This window comes from Schistocerca piceifrons, chromosome 5, assembly GCF_021461385.2.
Source record: "Schistocerca piceifrons isolate TAMUIC-IGC-003096 chromosome 5, iqSchPice1.1, whole genome shotgun sequence".
Lineage (NCBI taxonomy): Eukaryota > Metazoa > Arthropoda > Insecta > Orthoptera > Acrididae > Schistocerca > Schistocerca piceifrons.
In genome coordinates, this window is record NC_060142.1 from 489,155,609 (window position 1) to 489,174,850 (window position 19,242).

The window sequence follows — 19,242 nt, forward strand, 5'->3', positions numbered from 1 at the left end:
CCGAACGTCTTCCGATACTTCCTCGTAGTTGGTGAAAAGCAACTTATCCTCCTCTTCAACTGTGTCCTCGATATGGAGTAAACATCGTGACAAATCCCTCTCGATGAAGTTCCAGGTACACTCCATCAGTTTAATGTGGCTGCTGTAGTCGTCAGTCTGAAGGCTGATTTGATGGAGCTCTCCACTCTACCCTGCGAAAGCAACTTCATTCCTGCATAAATACTGCGACCTACAGCCGCCGGAACCTGCAAAGCCACGGTCTCGCCTTACAGATTTAACCCCCCACAATTCCCTCTATTACCAAATCGACTATTCTTTAACGCCTTAAGATGTGTTCTATTTACGATCTCTTCTTTTAGCAGAGTGCTGCCATAAATTTCTTTCTTCCCCCGTTCCATTCAGGACCCCTTGATAGGTCAGGAGGGCACTAAACAAACGAAGTAGCTTCTCGGGTACAGAGTACGTGTGGAGTGAACGTGAAGTATTTTTTAGCCTTGGCGGTAGTTTGAGGCGCTCTGATGAACACTCGCCAGTCGATACCCAGCAATGGAAGTCAGACAGCATTCAGAGTAAAGATGCTTCGACTGTAAAATTTTATCAGTAAACTGTCAAAGTATTCGTAATAAAGTTCCCGAATTTATTGCTCACCAGGAAAGATCTCCAGCTCTAATTATTCTTGGGACCGAGATGTGGCTGAAACTGTAAGCGAAAAGCTCTGAGATATTTAGCGAGTCTTGGAAAGTATCTTGGAAAGACAAGTTACAGACCATAGATAGGGAGTGGTCATGGCAGTTCACAAAATATTGTCCCTTTTGAGGTCGAAGTTGAGTGTGACAGTGAAGTTATGTTGTCACATATAACGGGTGTAGGTGAAACCAAGTTAACTGTTCGATGTTTCTTACCGGCCGCCCGATTCCTCTGTGACAGTTCGAGTCATTCAAGGAAAGTCTACGGTCAGAAGCGTATAAATACCCAGATCATGCAATACTAGTTGGGGACGACTTTAACTTACCGAGTAGAGACTGGGATGTTTAGGGATTCATTGGAGAGGGTAATATTTCTTAAGACATTTTCTGAAAGCTGTCTTGAGCAGCTAGGTCGGCAGCCCACACGCAATGGAAATATCTTAGATCTTTTAATTACAAATAGGCCGGATTTTATCCAGAATGTCACTATGTAAAGGGGCATTAGGGATTATGTTGTCATTATACCACCCATGGTTACGAACGTTAATACACAAAAAAAATGGCTCTGAGCAGTATGGGACTTAACTTCTGTGGTCATCAGTCGCCTAGAACTTAGAACTACTTAAACGTAACTAAACTAAGGACATCACACACATCCATGCCCGAGGCAGGATTCGAACCTGCGACCGTAGCGGTTGCGCGGTTCCAGACTGTAGCGCCTAGAACCGCTCGGCCACTCAGGCCGGCAAATGATAGGAATGTTGACATTTGACACCCTCCGCAGAATTTTTGTGACAAATAATATAAATCGCTTATGGAGTTTCTCATGTATAGACGTAAGTAGTTATTATTTTTGTATTCTCTACCTGTACTCTTTTGTATAAAAACTTCTGAGCTCATCAGTCCCCTAGACTTAGAACTACTTAAACCTAACGAACCTAAGAACATCACACAAATCCATGCCCAAGGGAGGATTCGAACCTGCGACTGTAGCAGCAGCGTGGTTCCGGACTGAAGCGCCTGGAACCGCTCGGCCACAACGGCCGGCTATACGCTTTTGCGGACAATCCTGTATGCGATCAAGTATGATAAATTAGTGTGAAAAATATCCCTACAAATCGATAAAAAGGTTGCTTACCAGGCTGTTCTAACTTCTGAGCAGTTAACTGAAGTGCCGCCCCACAGTTTGAATTGTTTTTTCACTCCTTATGAAGTAGTTATACCCGGAACGAACTATTGCTGGACGACTATTTAAAAATACGACAGAAGCGTTAGTTCCGTACGACTTGCGGAAGTCAATAAAATTCGGAAGACATCTTATTGTACACTCACATGTGTTTCGCTTCCTCTTAACTTTTCTCTTTCAATTGTTATAGGTAGTTTTCATTCTGCCACACCGTTTCATCGCGACTGAGAACATCACGAGCTATTCATACCCTTAAATAGCAATCGATATTTGTGACATTCTTTTGGAACTTGTCAGAACGATGCTGATTTAGGGGATATTTATTCATTGAGTAAATTACCATTTCAGACATTAGCAACAATCTAAAATTTATGTCGCACGGTACTGTGCTATGCTGTAAAGGCATTGTGCAATGTGGCGTGGTGAGGTCCTGTGTAGCGTGAGAGCGTGGCGCAGTGTGCGTAAAAACTCTTGATATCTTGGCCGTGTACCGTGAGATGTGTTGTAAGCACCAGAGAAGCATCGTTGTACTTCAGAATACCTTTTAACCAAACGCGCCGACTCCACGTGTGACCGATTCATCTGACTTTTGAAGTTCACAAATCACGTTTAACCGAACTTTTTAATATTTCTGTAATACGGAAAGAATTTCCTTTTAACTTTGAAAATAGTGATTTTTAGTTATTGTATTAACTGTGTATCCTCTCAGAGGTATTGTACTTGGTACAGAGTACGATTTTTGGTTATTGGAAAACAATATTTCGACGACTAGACGCTACGTAGAACACGCCGCTGCATTACGCTTTTACAGTGGCGCGTGGCGCGCTAGCCGCCTGCTGCCTCGCATAGTTACGAAAAACCATCAAACACGTCACCCTCTCTCTTTTCAGAAAGACTGCCGCTTTTTGTCAGTCAGTGGAACGCTGACATTTATTCTGCATTTAAAAACTCTTACTATTCTAGCGGCCTTCAAAATATTTGACCATATGTAACCTAATGGAATACAGGGTCGTTATAATTGAAGCCCCAGTTGCAAGAGGCTGTAAAAAACCGGCCACTGCTCGATCGTAACGTAATGGGGTCGGTTACAAGTGACAGATGTGGTGTGACCTGCACTTTAAACCAACCGTACTGTGCTATGTGCATGAGCTCACAAGTTTCGCATTCAGCAGTTGTGGTATTGGCAGTTAGGTAAGCCCATACGTCACGGCAAGGTCGTAACGCATTGGATGGGAAAAATCGGTTTTTAATCGTCCTGAGGCGAAAACCCGCATAAAAAGCAACTGTGACATCGTATTTTAAGTGTACTGAAGTCAAAACCGCATAAAAAGCAACACTGACAACGATTTTTTAAGTCTAGAGACTGGCACAAAGCATGTTAACGTACTGTCCGTTTTCTGCCACAACAGATCTGAATGTTTCAGGGGTCACGTTGAGAATGCATTGCTGAATGTATGCCTTCAGTTCAACTACGTTTGTAATCAGAGCACTTAACGCAGAGTCTTTTAGATAATCCAACAGCTAAAAGTCACGCGTATTAAGATCAGGTGATTTGGACGGCCAGATTGTAGGGAAATGACTGCTGATAATTTTAACATTTCCAAAATTCCTCTGCAGGAGCTGCTTCACTGGCTGTGAAATGTACAGGAGAAAGCCATCTTGCATAAAAATGATCCTCTCCATGTATCCGCGCTGTTGAAGAGATGTGATGACGTTGGTGCACAAAAGAGTGTGATAGTGTTCAGCAATGATGGTACAGACATCAGAACCGACAGGACCCATCTCTTAGAAAAATATGGTCCTACGATACATGATGCTGGCAACCCGGAGAACAGTTCCCTTTGGAGAATGACGCAGTGCCACTTGATGTACGAGAGAGTTTTCCATTGCCCATAGTCTGCAATTCTGTGTATTAACACGTCGTTGGAGATGGAAATGGGCTTCGTCTGTCCACAGAATGTTCTATGGTGATTAATTATTCACTTAGGTGCGAGCAAGAAATTCTAGAGCAAATGTTTCCCTTATTGGCAGGTCAGCATGAAGCAACAACTGAACGTGGATAATTTTGTATTGATAACAATGCAAGATGCTTCGTAGAATTCTATGCGTCGTTCTCACAGATATGTCCAGACACTGGGCGATTCCCTGTGCACTGCATGTTTGCACACCACCACTCGAAACCTGCTGCAATCCTGTACCACATCTACAGACGTTGGAAAAGTTGTTTTTCTCCCCCTGTCTTTTAGAATTTCGTTATCATTCTCTCTAGACCCTTGGAAGACATCGGATCAACGCCTGTTTTTATATCCTTGAGTGTTCTCAAGTTCTGTTGAGCTACAGGTCCACAGTAACGGTTCTTGCAGATGTGATTTACTAACAGCGCGTGATCCTGCATTGAGACGGTCACGCTGAGCGTCTCAGACGCAAACAGGAACAGCTACGTACGCTGTGTCGTTTATTTCGCTGTCGTTTATTTCGCGTATTCTGTCACTTCTAGTGTTAAAATCATTGTTACGTTTATTTTGTTTCCATAACGTTTCCCCCTGCTTCGATAATATTCCATTGAAATTAGACGTCATTCTGAGCAGTGTCTCGTTTTTTGCGGCGTTTTTAAGCTAGAACGTTAATTATAATCACTTCGTAAAGTGTCAATTTTTAGGCAGTTGGTTTTATCATGGACCTCTCTGCAAACCTCGATAAGGATAACAGGGCACGATTTGCAATAATTTCGGCACATAAAAGAAGATTTCACTGAATGATCACTCCGCTGCATGCCTTGTACTTTCACGCTAATCACAGCACCGAATGGATTGTAGACTGATAAAATCTTACCATATGACAGTCCCTCCGTGAAAGATAGTTATCTACGAAGTTTTCGGTCGCCAGCTCTGAAGGAGCAATTTGGTTTGAATATTCCAAAAGCTACTTTACTGTCACTAAAATGCAGTTATTTTGCTGTAATTATTTTCGAACACTGAATCAAGATGGATACAACTGTGAGTTTACGATGTAGCTCAATAGTTACAAGCTTTAAGATTTGTAGTTGCAAAAGGAAGGAAGACTGGGTTTAACGTCCCGTCGACATCGAAGTCATAAGAGAGAGAGCACAATGTCGGAGTGTGTCATGGATCGGGAAGGAAATAGGCTGACTTTTTCACAGGAACGGTTTCGGAATTTGCCTGGAGCGAGTTTGGGAAATCATTGAAAACCTGTATCTGGATGGCCTGACGCGTGTTTGAACCGCCGTCCTTCCAAATTCGAGGCCAGTGTGCTAACGACTGCGCCACCTTGCTACATGCAGTTACACATTAATGAATATTAAAAACCAGCAAAAATATGAAATTAACCTTTAAGTCTAATATGAATTATTGAGTTAGCGATTCAACCAGTAAACTTCAGAGAAATACAAATAGATTTAAACGTACCTTTTCCAGCAACAACAGCATTAGTTGGAATCACCACAATCTTCGACTGTCATGATACTTCAAAAATTACGATTTTGATGGTTTAGATTTACATAAAATTATTTGAACAAGGAGTTACAGGGAAATACTACTATGTTTATGACTTCTGCGAAAAAATTTAAAGCAGAATTTTAGCTACCAGTTTACTGCACAAAGTCACATGAAGTGTGGATTGTAATATTCATTTAATAAAAGTTCTTGCCTCATTTGTGGTATATATTGTGGTGCTGTAGTTAAAGTTTGTAGAATGATAACTGGCTAAGCTCTTCACATCTCCTAAGAGATGGAGACTGATGTGGGATAATCTTGCTTTCCAAAACCCGCAATTTCCGGAGATGACTTTGCGACACGAATGCCACAACCACACCAATTTCCAGTCGAATCTATGTAGCTGCAGCACACACGAAACATTAACGTCGCCAGACAAGACACAGCGACTTCAGCACACCACGCTACCCTACCTGTGACAGTCACCTTTTCTTTCTGTCCTCGTCACTAGGCGCCAAGATCTTCCACACAACTCGAGCTGAAACCCCATAGAGTATACCCAACATTTTTATGAGATTTCTCAGCAGTTTAAGATATTTCCAGATGCCTTCTAAATATTACAGTCGTTACGACTACAGTAAGCAATCGCTCTTAATTTCTTCAATCAATAAGTATTCATTCATTTTCTTTTAATAGGCAGTAAGAGAGATTTAATATAATTCGTAAAATCGGTACCTCAGGTATCGATTTTCATGGTTGCAGTTTAAGCAAAAAGTTTTAGTAAATTTTTAGTCAAATTTAAACTGTTACATCACAACCTCCATTAGTTTTAGTAGTGTGTAAATTCCTTTGCTTTTAGTAAATTTTTAGTCAAATTTAAACTGTTACATCACAACCTCCATTAGTTTTAGTAGTGTGTAAATTCCTTTGCTTGTGGGGCGAGAGACGCAGAATGTGCCGAGCATGTCTGATCGCGGTGGTAAACATGTTACAATCCGTTATCCGTTCGCTTTCCTGCAAACAATGAACAATAGTGCATTTAACTTCATTCCAGTTATTTTTGACGTGAATCCTTGATGCTCAGAGCTTTGTAATGGTATGGAAATGAAATATTAGGAACGTAAAGAAGAGTATTGACCTAAAAATTCATCGGAAGCTGTGTGTTACAACCCAATGGACAACTGTTGTAATAGTACTTATCTGCACATCGTGCAGCAAAATGAAATAAAAAATAGTGTCGTGTAACTTTCATGTTCAAACCGTATGCTCTTTCCATTCTAGGAAGTATTCGTTGTCTTCCCTTGACCAACAAAGTGGGTGGTAAAGAGATGACGATCTATCTGCTTTGGTCGACTTCTTGAAATGAAATACTGGAATTTTATTTCTCGTTGCGTCAATGATGTCAATACTGTGTTCATAGTTATTACTCAGAAGTAAGTGAGGTGATGCGTACACACTCAGTGATTCCTTGGGCACGGAGCATCTCATTTACGCATCTACAAAAATTTAATTTTTATATTTTTTAATTCAATACTTATTAAATTTTTATAACACTCTTTCACTCTGACGTTACATATGACGTGAAATTAGCATAACTAGCATTTATTCAGTTAAAATTTTTCATAATGTGAAGATGTCAGGGATGTTTCCTGGCTTCTGACATTTTGACATTTCACACTTTCAGCTTTCCCGTTTCCAGTCTACAACAGCTTGTGGCACAACTCGGACTGCTTTATGGGTGCGATATAGGCCCCCACGCGATTGGGTGTTACACAATTTCAAGTTGTCAGCATTCCGGTAGTCAACGTCTTCTTTGACCTGGCCATCCTTTCTGTCATCCAAGTTGCATAAATCGAACCAGATGGCGCGATCATCAGACACTCGACTCGCATTCAACAGGACTGATCTTCAAATTCCGATCGTCTATCCGGGTTTAAGTTTCCCGTTGTTTTATAAAACTACAAAACAAACGCCTGTAATATCCGTTTGAAAAGGACGCCCCGATGTCTTTTCCAATCCAGAATGAATATTTCACTTTTTTGCGGACTGTGCTCTGGGTGCAACTTCTTGGTAGATTAAAATTGTGTGCCGAACCGAGACTCTAAACCGTGACCTGTCTCTTTTACATGTAACTGCTCTACCAACTGAGCTACCCAAGCACTACTTACTAAACGTCCTCACAGCTGTAGTACGTCAGTACCCCATTTCATTTTGGAAAGCTCTCCCCGGCTATAGTTAAGTCATGTCACTGCTGTGTCCTTTCTTTCAGCAGTGATAATCCCTCAAGTTTCTCAATAGAACTGCCATGAAGTTTGTTAGGTAGGATATGAGATACTGGCAGAAATAAAGCTCTGAAGCGGGGCCGTGTGTCATGTGTGAGTAGCTTTGTTGGTAGAGCACTTGGCAAAGAAAGGCGAAGGTCCTCCAGATTCGAGTCCCAGTCAAATACATTTCTAATCTGCGGGGAAGCATCTATCTCCATCTTCCCACAGCCAGAACTTCTGTTTCGTCTCTATTCACTTTGTCACTGAGGAAATGTTGAACCCTAAGCTTTTTTCCCTTGAGGGAAAAAATTGAGGCAGCATATCACGAAACATACCATGTAAATAGCATCATTCAGAGATGGTGGCTATCGACAATTGCATCAAAACACTGGAAACCAGTACACAGCATATAGTACTCACCATTGTACCACATATTAAGGTTTCCTACCGTTTAATTCTCTTGTGTTGCAGGAGCATTATATTTACAACAACAGTGAACGATAATTAAATATACGTAAGAATGGCGTAAGGTACCATTATCGAAATTCTCCAAAATGATTCAAAATCTCCACGGTACACTCATATCCAGAAAAAACAGAATACCTTGAACGACTAGAGACAGGACGTTCATTCTTACAGGATATGTAAGTTAGCTTGTCCTGCAGAAGCATGTGGCCTGCTGCCTAGTAAGCACGGAGTCCGCCATAGGCCCTGATGACTTGTTCCACACGTGATTGCATCGGGGCGTATAAGGCGCGAATGTCATCCTGTGGTATAACCATCCATGCTGCATTCACATGGTTACAAAGTTCATTGGCGGTGGTTGGCATTGGGTCAGAGCGCTACACTCGTCGTTTCGCCATATCACACAGTTTCGACTGGCAACAAGTCTGGCGATCTGGCGGGCCAGGGCAAAAGGCTGACATCCTGTGACGTGTTCGTGCAGCAATATGTGGTCGTGCATTATCTTGCTGAAATATGGCTACTGTGGTGTTGTGCAGAAAGGGTTTGGCTACGGGTCGCAGGACGTCATTCACGTAGGTCACACTGGTCACAGTGCCCTGGACAGGTGCCACCTGTGATTTGTGGTTTACCCAGTAGCGCCCCACGCCATAAGGCCTTAAGCTGGTGCTATATGTCTTGTGCAAAGGCAGTCACTGTGATGTCGTTCCCACTGTCTGCGGCGAACCAAAATGCGGCCTTCATTTTCAAACAAACAGAATCTGGATTCGTCCGAAAACACTATCTTTTGCGATTACGGTCCCAGTGACCTCTGTCTATACACCATTGCCCTCTGCACATTCGTCATAGCCGAGGAGGACGCAGATCTATCCAGCAATGCCATTCGGATGTGGTATCGTCATGTTCTACGACCTTCCGTGAACCATTCGGTACACACCCCTTGCACTGCTGAAGCATTCCGTCCCACACGAGCAGCAATTTCCCGGATGTACGTATCACATACTCTCAAGCCAATAACGCGTCTCTTTCAAACTCACTAATATGACGGTACGGTCCGCGTATACGTCTTCGAGGCATCCTGCACGTCTGCTCAAGTCACACTGATCCATTACCTTAGGTTTATAGCGACAGGAAATTTGTGACACAAATTGACTGAAAGAAGGGGTCGGTTGAATGGACATGGAGATATTCTGAGGCAATATTGACTATTCAGTTCAGCAATTTCTAGAAGTGTGTGTGTATGTGGCGGGGGGGGAGGGGGGGGGGGGGTAGAACTGAAGGAGAAGACCATCGTGTGAATACAGTAAACAGGTTCAAATGAATGCATGTTGTAGTAGTTCTGTAGAGATGAAGAGGATGACACAGGTTGGACTGGCGTCGGGAGCGGTTTGAAACCAGTCTTCGGACTGGAGACCACATCAATAATAGTAATCACAAGCACTATAAAGAATGAGCTGCTACTGCGGCATGACAGCTGAAGAGCGTACCTAACTGGGTATTGCTTCCCATACGAACTCATAGCCGTCTTTTGTGTGACGTTACTGAACGTAGTCGTAAACAGCACACATTTATTCCTTGATGATTCAACTAGGCTCCATCTGGGTCGGGTGAGAGTGGACAAAGCTCAGGTAAACGTATCAGGGCACCTACTGTTCAGCTGTGTCATCAATAGCCGGAATCGTACATACCACGTATTTTTCCTCGGTGATTTAAGAAGGTGTCTGAACCCTCCAGAGTGGCCGAGAGCGCTAACGCGCTCCTTCCTGGACTCAGGTAGGCGCGCCGGCCCCGGGTCGAATCCGCCCAGCGGATTAACAACGAGGGTCAATGTGCTGGCCAGTCTGGATGTGGGTTTTAGGCGGTTTCCACACACCCCTAGGTGAATACTGGGCTGGTCCCCACGTCCCGACTCAGTTACACGACTCGCAGACAACTGAAACACATTCGAACTATTTCATGATTTACACTAGACATAGACAGTTGGGGTACACTATTTCCGCCCCTGGGAGGTATAGGGTGGCCACAGGAAGGGCATCTGGCCACCCGTTGCAAGCTAACCATGCCAAATCAGTATTTACAAAGCAGACCCCGCAGGTAGGGATAAATGCTTGGAAAGTGAGAGATTTAAGAAGATGTCTGCGTAGCTGGCTGGCAGAGGTCTGGCAGCTGCGTGTTGGTATCTACTGTTTTGTTTTTCTAGCTGCGTGCCGCACGACCCACACCGCCACACTAAGCCGAAAACCACTATCAATATTATCATATCATTGTTTGGAAACCAAAATCATGCATACTTTCTCTGAATGCCAGAGATTAAATTTCTTCGATCTCGAAAGAATATTCGTTCTGTGAGTACAGAAATCTCGGAGCGTTGCAGATTGCTGGAAATAATCATGCACTCGTGTAAATATAAGCAGAAAAACTTGTACTTCTATTTCTTTAATAAAGCTTAGAAGAGAATGAACTAAGGTGCAACGTCCTCATTGGATTTCAAACATTGTGCACTGTTGTCCTTTCGGACACAGACATAGATAGGCCACACCCGACAACATATGCAAGCAAATTATTTTGAAGGTCCTGCGTTCGTGACTTTGCGCTAAACTGAACAGTTATCGGCCATTTATCCTCTAAAATTTTCAAGGATTTTAGCAAGTCCCTTCAAGAAAAACTGTTTTCTGTAATTTTTTTTCCTTCGTCTGGTCTTGGGATCTTGAGGATTCGGAGGTAAATAATGTTTACATATTCTATGTAACGATTTATTTATCTATGTTTACTTGATGCTGCCCAAGATTGGTCTGTAAAAAAGCATGACAGTTCTAGATAGCTGTCTAGTGATCTAGAGTATGGCCAGCGTAATAACAATCAAGATATCTCCCTAATCACGCATGTCACATGAACTCTCTGTTCTCATAATGGTGACGGACAGTCCGTTAGCTCGTGTGGCGAGCATTCACAAGAAGTGCAATGAAGGCAGTCAGTACAGATTTTAAAATAACTAAAATTAAATGACTATATTTGGAAAATAACATAACTGTATGAACTAGTTCAACAATTATTTGCCACATTTTAACATACGTTAAAAACGTTATTACTCGTAACTGACAGGCACTCATTAAGCCATCTCTACAGAGGTGAACGTTATAAAGCATAGAACGCATTTTCAAATTTTTCAATACCAATCATACTTGTATATTGTGGGGAGAAAAAAACGCGAGTAATTCAAACTGGAGAGTACTGCGTGATATTTTCAGTCATTATAGAGTGTTAAATTCACGTTAATTATATTTCCAGTTTTAGCAATACCAACCATAATTGAATATTGCATTGCGATAATACGCGAGTAATTCAAATTGGAGAATACTCTGTGATATTTTCATGTGTTATAGATTATTAAAATCACACAAAATAAATAAGTACTCATTCAAATGTACTTAACAGTAACATAATATGAACAAATGTAATTAAAAACTATGTTTTAAAGTTTACAAAAATCGTAAAAATTTTAAGCTTCATTAAAGGGTTATGCCATTTTTTTTAAAGTACTTAGTCCTTAAAGTTGATTATCTCAGTGGTATTGTGTGGATGTAATACTGTACAAAGGAGATTCGTTGTCTAGAAGGGCTTATACATAGTAATCTATTTTATGAAATTATGTAAAGACAATAATTATAATCTCGAACTGTGATGCTATATAAATAAATTTAATGGGCTGCAGCAAGGCATCTAGTCAGACACTTTTCCATTTAAATATTTGGAAGAAATATTAAGTTTTGGAAGAACGCATATGTAGGTAACAATTATTTGTATAGGCGAGAATGGGCTGGAGCAAGCCATATTAACATTTTTATTGTATTTATTTAACATGATTAGATTAGCGCTCTTAAACTATGTCTTACATCAGGACAAGCGTTGATACATATTAACCTTTTTTATCAAAATGTAATTATATAAAGACAATAATTAAAATGTCGAATTGTGATAAATAAACCCAATTTTATTTTTCTCAGGCCAAGTTATGCCTTCTGTCATTCTCATTGTGTAGAGTAACCTCGCAACACATTCGTTTTTCCGGAAAAATGTCACATTAAACACTCATAATTTTTAAATCTATGCAAAATAATTTTCTGTGTGGTTATGGTTAACATGGATTTCATCTATGGGAGAGCTAACACTTCGAATCACCGATGACAAAAAAGATCCACCACTTCATAGACTCATGAGTTAGAATCGAGTGATGTGAAGAGGTATGCTTTTAAAGGGACGACAGAGTAATACTTTAAGGTATACTCTGAAGAACCAAGGAAACTTGTACACCTGTCTAATATCGTGTAGGGCCCACGCAGAAGTGCCACATCACGACGTGGCATGGCCTCAACTAATGTCTGAAGTAGTACTGGAGGGAACTGACACTATGAATCCTGCAGGGTAGTCCATAAATCCGTAAGAGTAAGAGGGGGTGGAGATCCCTTTTGAACAGAACGTTGCAAGGCATCCCAGACAAGCTAAAAAATGTTCATGTCTGGGGAGTTTGGTGGCCAGTGAGAGTGTTAAAACTCAGAAGAGTGTTCCTGGAGCCGCTCTGTAGCAATTCTGGACGTGTGGGGTGTCGCATTGTCGTGCTGGAATTGCCCAGGCCTGGCGGAATGCACAATGGACATGAATGGATGCAGGTGATAAGACAGGGTGCTCACGTATGTGTCACCTGTCAGAATCGTATCTAGACGTATCAGGAGCCCATATCACTCCAACCGCACACGCCCCACATAATTACCCACCAGCTTGAACTGTACCCTGATGACATGCTTGGTTCATGGATTCATGAGGTTGTCTACATGCCCGAACACGTCCATTCACTCGATACAGTCTGAAACGAGACTAGTCCAACGAGATAACATGTTTCCAGTCATCAATAGTCCAATATCGGTGTTGAGGTGCCCAGGCGAAGCGGAGAGCTTTGTGTCGTGCAAAAGTGGTTCAAATGGCTCTGAGCACTATGGGACTTAACTTCTAAGGTCATCAGCCCTCTAGAACTTAGAACTACTTAAACCTAACTAACCTAAGGACGTCACAAACATCCATGCCCGAGGCAGGATTCGAACCTGCGACCGCAGCGGTCGCGCGGTCCCAAACTGTAGCGCCTAGAACCGCTCGGCCACCCCGGCCGGCTGTGTCGTGCAGTCATCAAGGATACACAAGTGGGCCATCGGCTCCGAAAGGCCATATCGATGATGTTTCATTGAATTATTCGCACGCTGACACTTGTTGCGTGCCTTGCATTGAAATCTGTGGCAGTTTGCGGAAGAGTTGAAGGATGGAACCTCTGTCACTTTGAAAGAACTTTGAGTCGTCGTTGGTCCCCGTCCTTGCGGGATCATTTCCGGCAGCAGCGATGTCGGAGATTTGATGGTTTACCGGATTCCTCATACTCGTATTCACGGTACACTCGTGAAATAGTCGTAAGGAAAAATCCCCACTTCGTCGCTACCTCGGAGATGCTGTATCCTATCGCTCGTACGCCGGCTATAATACCACGTTCAGATTCACTTAAATCTTGATAACCTGCCATTATGACAGCAGTAACCGATCAAAGAAATGAACCAGACACTTGTCTTATATAGGCATTGCCGACCGGAGCGACGTGTTCTTCCTGGTTACATAACTCTGTATTTGAATACACATGCCTATACCAGTTTGGTTCAAATGGCTCTGAGCACTATGGGACTCAACATCTGAGATCATCAGTCCCCTAGAACTTAGAACTACTTAAACCTAACGAAACTAAGGACATCACACACAACCATGCCCGAGGCAGTATTCGAACGTGAGACCGTATCGGTCGCGCGGTTCCAAACTGAAACGCCTAGAACCGCTCAGCCACACAGGCCGGCCCTATAACAGTTTCTTTAGTGCTTCAGTACATAAGGAAATCTGTAATGTTGGTTTCTGATTCACTGTTCATCCGGTAATAATAAATGTAGTGAGCTGATAACTAGTCACTGTCTGGGAGGATAAACATTTACGTCAGACAGTTTTCCATTTAAATATTTGGAAGAAACATTAAAATTTTGGGAAGAACGGACATGTAGGCAACATTCATTTGTATAGGAGAGAACGGGCTGGCGTAAGGCATTATGAGTGTCAAGAATAATGCAGGGATTTGTTCATACAACAGTTTGGTTGGTATTTTGTACTTCTAGGAAATAGACAGATCAGTTTTGGATGGGTCATGTCGTCATCACGCTGTAGCCGATGCATGTGAAGATGTCGCTATTTGTGTGCAGAGCTGACGGTACAGAGAAAGTTTACAGGTGTAGAGAAACAGAGACACTAAGCAATGGAGCCGGCCGCTTTGGCCGAGCGGTTCTAGGAGCTTCAGCCCGAAACCGCGCTGCTGCTACGGTCGCACGTTTGTATCCTGCCTCGAGCATGGGTGTGTGTGATGTCCTTAGGTTAGTTAGGTTTAAGTAGTTCTAAGTCTAGGGGACTGATGACCTCAGATGTGAAGTCCCATAGTGCTTAGAGCCATTTGAACTAAGCTATGTGACTTGTTATTGACGGGTTAGAAGTTATGGTCACTGATATTTTGTGCAAACATATGTTGGCGATTACACAGAAATCTGATAATCAGTTTACAATTGAAACTAATTATAGTGAGCCTTAGTTGAGAAACAGGATTATTTGTAGCGTAAAAAGACAAATATATCTTACTTTAGCTTTCGAGACGCAGTTTTGATCTGTTTGTTTTCCAGGTGGCGACGGACAACGGCCTGATGTCGCACTACTTCAACCTACATGTGACGGTGCCAACAGCGTTCATCCTGGGTAACGGGGAGTACCACATCGGGGAGGGTAGCACCATCTCTCTCGTCTGCATAATCGAAAATGTACGTTGACGCAGTCTTCTTTTGGTTGATTTTTACAGTATCGCCAATAAAGAGTTCAAAATTCAATTTCGTAAAAGAAATTAAATAAACATGTTAACTGCAAAAATTATTTGCTGTAGCCTACTGTCGCAAATTTTATTTTGCGTACCGACTGCAAGTTTGGTACCAAGTATCATCGTCAGACAATCCTCTGACGCGCGATTGTTGTGTTCCCTTTCCGAATAGGTGTGCGAGTGTATGATACACCTGCTTGGGAAGAGAGTTGAGGAGTGGCCTGGTGATGGTGCTTGGCACCAAAACCTGTAGCCAGTAGGCAAAATAAAAATTGCGACTATAACAAATAATTTTTTCTGATTGTGTTGGTCGCTGTTACAGTCGACAGTGTATTGCTACCATGTCATATTTAAACAGTTTTCAATAAATTAGTTGTTCTGATCATTCAGTTTTGTGAATACCCATGAGACGAAAAGAGTTTTGTGTGAACAACTATGCCGAATTTTTAAACCTGTTGTCATAGTAGCTCCATATGAACATTAATTACCGAACTGCTTTGGACTTTCACCTTTAGAACAGGCATTCTATGACAAAAGTTACTGAAATCGTCGCCTTATGTTCTCAAAATTCTTGGATCTGTTGTGTCATGCCTGCAGAGGGTTAGCTTATCACCAGTGTGTAATTTACTGTCGCGTATGTTACGTCACTACGGTATTTCGTAGCTTCCTTGCAGCTAAGGTTTTATCACTGTCTCCGGTTATTCCGTTATTTACCTCTCTCCTCGATTTTTAATTCTTGACACTAAACTCAGTACACCTTAAGAATTCATCAAGTGGAAATCATTGCATTCTAAAAGGAATGATGATGAAGACAGTATTATGTTGTGTATAAAAGCTTATATAATTCAATGGGCGAAGATCATGGTGAAAAATAAAGGCGGCTACTCGAGGATCATTTGATCACCCACGTGAACCATGACAAATCCCTATAAAACATGGGGCGGATACAAAAGAACGAGTAATCGGAGAACAGAGAGCATACCTATGTCTGCTCACACTTGGTGTAGCAACAAAGACTTTTACTGCAATCCGTGTCTTGACGCGGTCACACTCACCCTTCGCCGGTTCCTGTCTCCCTCCCATAACTGATTGGACCCGCAGCGCCTGAGTGGGAAAGCGGCTACACCCGTCAAGCTAAAGCAATGCTACCCCACATCTCAACGACGGGCAGTGCAACCGGCTCATTGCATGAACTGTGTATCGAGATTGGCGATTATAGATTAAAAAGTTGCTGTGAGCTCGTGTTCGTTGTTGTAATGTGAAATGTATTCATTTAAATAAGGAAATAAACAATTACAGCCATCAGCGTCTCATTTCATTTTAGAGTGTTACATTTTATTCTCAATATGCATAAACGATTTATTAAATAGCGTCAGCCCCACTACGCAGTGACAGGACCTGTGCTGTGGTGGTACGTGCTCTATAAGTCTAGTAGCGACGCATTGCAGTACTCCTTCGCTAGCAGTACACATCTACACAAGGTTGCTGTCCATTAGCTCCGTATAAATTTTTACCTAAATTATACAGACTGCAATTTGTGTCTGAGCAGATATAGAGATAAGTGTTCCAGCTTAGTACGGCGATGTTAATTTGAGCCACTTATGTCGAATTTTCACCTGTGTGCCTCTCGCTGCTGTGGTTACATCGAAATCGATATTTATATATTTGGCAGCGAGTTATCAACGCTAATAAGTGTACATTACTAGTCCTATCTCTCGTTATTTTGGCACATCAGTTTACACTGATTTCTTCTCTTTAATTTTCGCTTGGTGTACATGTTGCCGAAGTCCATTTCAGTTAATTTATATCCCACTTTCACAAACATCTACGTAAGCTCCTTTGGCCAAAGATTCTTTTCCTGGTTGAACCGGCAAGTTACCTTTTCTCTGGACCTTAAGTTAATCATGTTTACAGAAAATGTCAAAATTATCATACATCAAAAACGTCTCCCAATTTCACTAGCGGTGTCACTTCCAAATAAAAATGTCAGCACATAGGTACTCTGGTGCAACCTATTTTCACAGGCTGCAGTAATAAGAGGTCATGTAAATGAACTGTGACATTTCTCAGATGCTTCTCGTTGTCGACTGTATGGCGAACGAATTGACTTTACTTTTCCGCAGTTTCTTCACAGCTGAGACAAATCTTGTTACCTCTTACTAAATCCAAATATTTCAGACGACACCAAACACCTTTTCTTTAAGAGCACTCAAAACTCCTCATAGAAACTTTATACAGTTCTTACTAATTTTATTTCTTTCTCCTCATACAACATGAACCACGTAACGTAGGTAAAGACTACTCGTGGCATACATTACATTATATCGTAACCATCTTGACTAACACTATGGCTTACTAACTGTATACAATTCAAAATTATGCGACGTCTTCATTGCTTCAAAAATTTTCGCACTCGAGAGTCTTCCCTGTGGTCGTCAACCAAATGGTGAAGTTGACCGGATATTCTTAACGTCGATTCCTTCCTACATCACTCATGCAACACAGGAAAGGAAACATCATTTGTAGACACCAAATACACAAACATCTTACTACGCATAAAAAAGAAAATATTCAACAGCTACACTTATCTGTTACGATCCACATTGCCCTTGCGCTAGCCAAGAAATCTAGGGAGGAATCTTTCGACTATGAGATTTTTCACTGACAGTACTATGGACTACGAGAAAGGATATTCCCTGGACGATCATCTGGAAATGTCGAAAGACTTACTCAAAATTTGCTCTGGGGCTGATGTAGAGAAATGTAGATAAGTACAAAATAAATCTCATAACAAAGACAAACTACATTGTAATATCCAATACAAGATTAGCAGCAGTCAGGCCGTTTAATAGACTACCTGACAAGAAAAGTGAAGCACCCAAAAGGTAAGGAGGAAACGAACTAACACTTAATGTGTTAACAGGATGTGAGTAGGAAATCTATGGGTATTCTGGGCCACTTTCCATGCGCCTAGCGCAAGAGAGGAGACACTCTCCGTCTGATGCCATCAGTGACATTGAACATATTGATGTCACTAAGATATTACTGGCAGAAAATTCAAAAATCCAAGACGGCAGATGGTGGGATATTCAAAAAATTAAAGGTAGTAGGATAAATTTAAAAATTAAAGCTGCTAGGAAATTTAAAAACTAAAGAAAGATGGAAGTAGTCAAAAAAATTAAAGGTGGCAGATAGTGATAAACGTAGGATAAATTTAAAAATTAAAAGTGGTAGATGGTGCTAAAGTAAAAACAAAAACTGTGATGTTACTGGCAGATATATTTCTCAGGCCAGTCACAGCGTAGCATATTATTTTTAAAGCCTGCCATGCTTAAAAGTATGTACAGTAATTTTGCACAGTGCTATTTACGAAACAACTTTCGTAAACACACACACGCACATGCAAGCCCTCCCACCGTCCACACACACACACACACACACACACACACACACACACACACACACACGCACATACATACACACACACTTATTTTTCGCACACACAGTATATTTTATTTTTGTTTTTCTGTTATGTTCTAAAGTATGCAGTTTTACTACAGTCTTTCCATAACCATATTGATCTCAATTAGTGTTATGCTTAAAAGGGAAAAAAAATTACGATACTTATATCAAACTCAGAAGCGAAAAGAGTAGCTGTCGAAACACAGGTCAAACTACACCAAACTTTAGTAAATTTCAAACCACTTTGTATGGAACTTACGATAGCAAATTTTAAACAAGATTTGAACACAGAAACACGCATCGTGTCGGTGAATCTTGATAACGCGATTTTGTTTCAGATAGGTCTTGAGAACAGCAGACCAGAGCAAATTACATTGGATTTTCAGAATTAATAGTAATTTCTCTTGTTGAAACACAATTTCATGTTTAGAGCCTATCCATTATGCAAGGCTGTTGCCGAAACAAATTGATGCTTGAGAACATGTACAGGGTTATTACAAATGATTGAAGCGATTTCACAGCTCTACAATAACTTTATTATTTGAGATATTTTCACAATGCTTTGCACACACATACAAAAACTCAAAAAGTTTTTTTAGGCATTCACAAATGTTCGATGTGTGCCCCTTTAGTGATTTGGCAGACATCAAGCCGATAATCAAGTTCCTCCCACACTCGGCGCAGCATGTCCCCATCAATGAGTTCGAAAGCATCGTTGAAGCGAGCTCGCAGTTCTGGCACATTTCTTGGTAGAGGAGGTTTAAACACTGAATCTTTCACATAACCCCACAGAAAG

The 19,242-nt window shown here is 41.5% G+C and overlaps 1 protein-coding gene across 1 annotated transcript in view; it reads left to right on the forward strand.

Moving 5' to 3' along the window:
• LOC124799099 overlaps positions 1-19,242 on the forward strand; it is a 266,488-nt gene that overhangs the window by 216,924 nt on the left and 30,322 nt on the right. Inside the window, exon 7 of the mRNA XM_047262637.1 lies at positions 14,797-14,931. Within this exon, the coding sequence (XP_047118593.1) occupies positions 14,797-14,931 (135 nt within the window). The remainder of the gene's footprint in view (positions 1-14,796; positions 14,932-19,242) is intronic.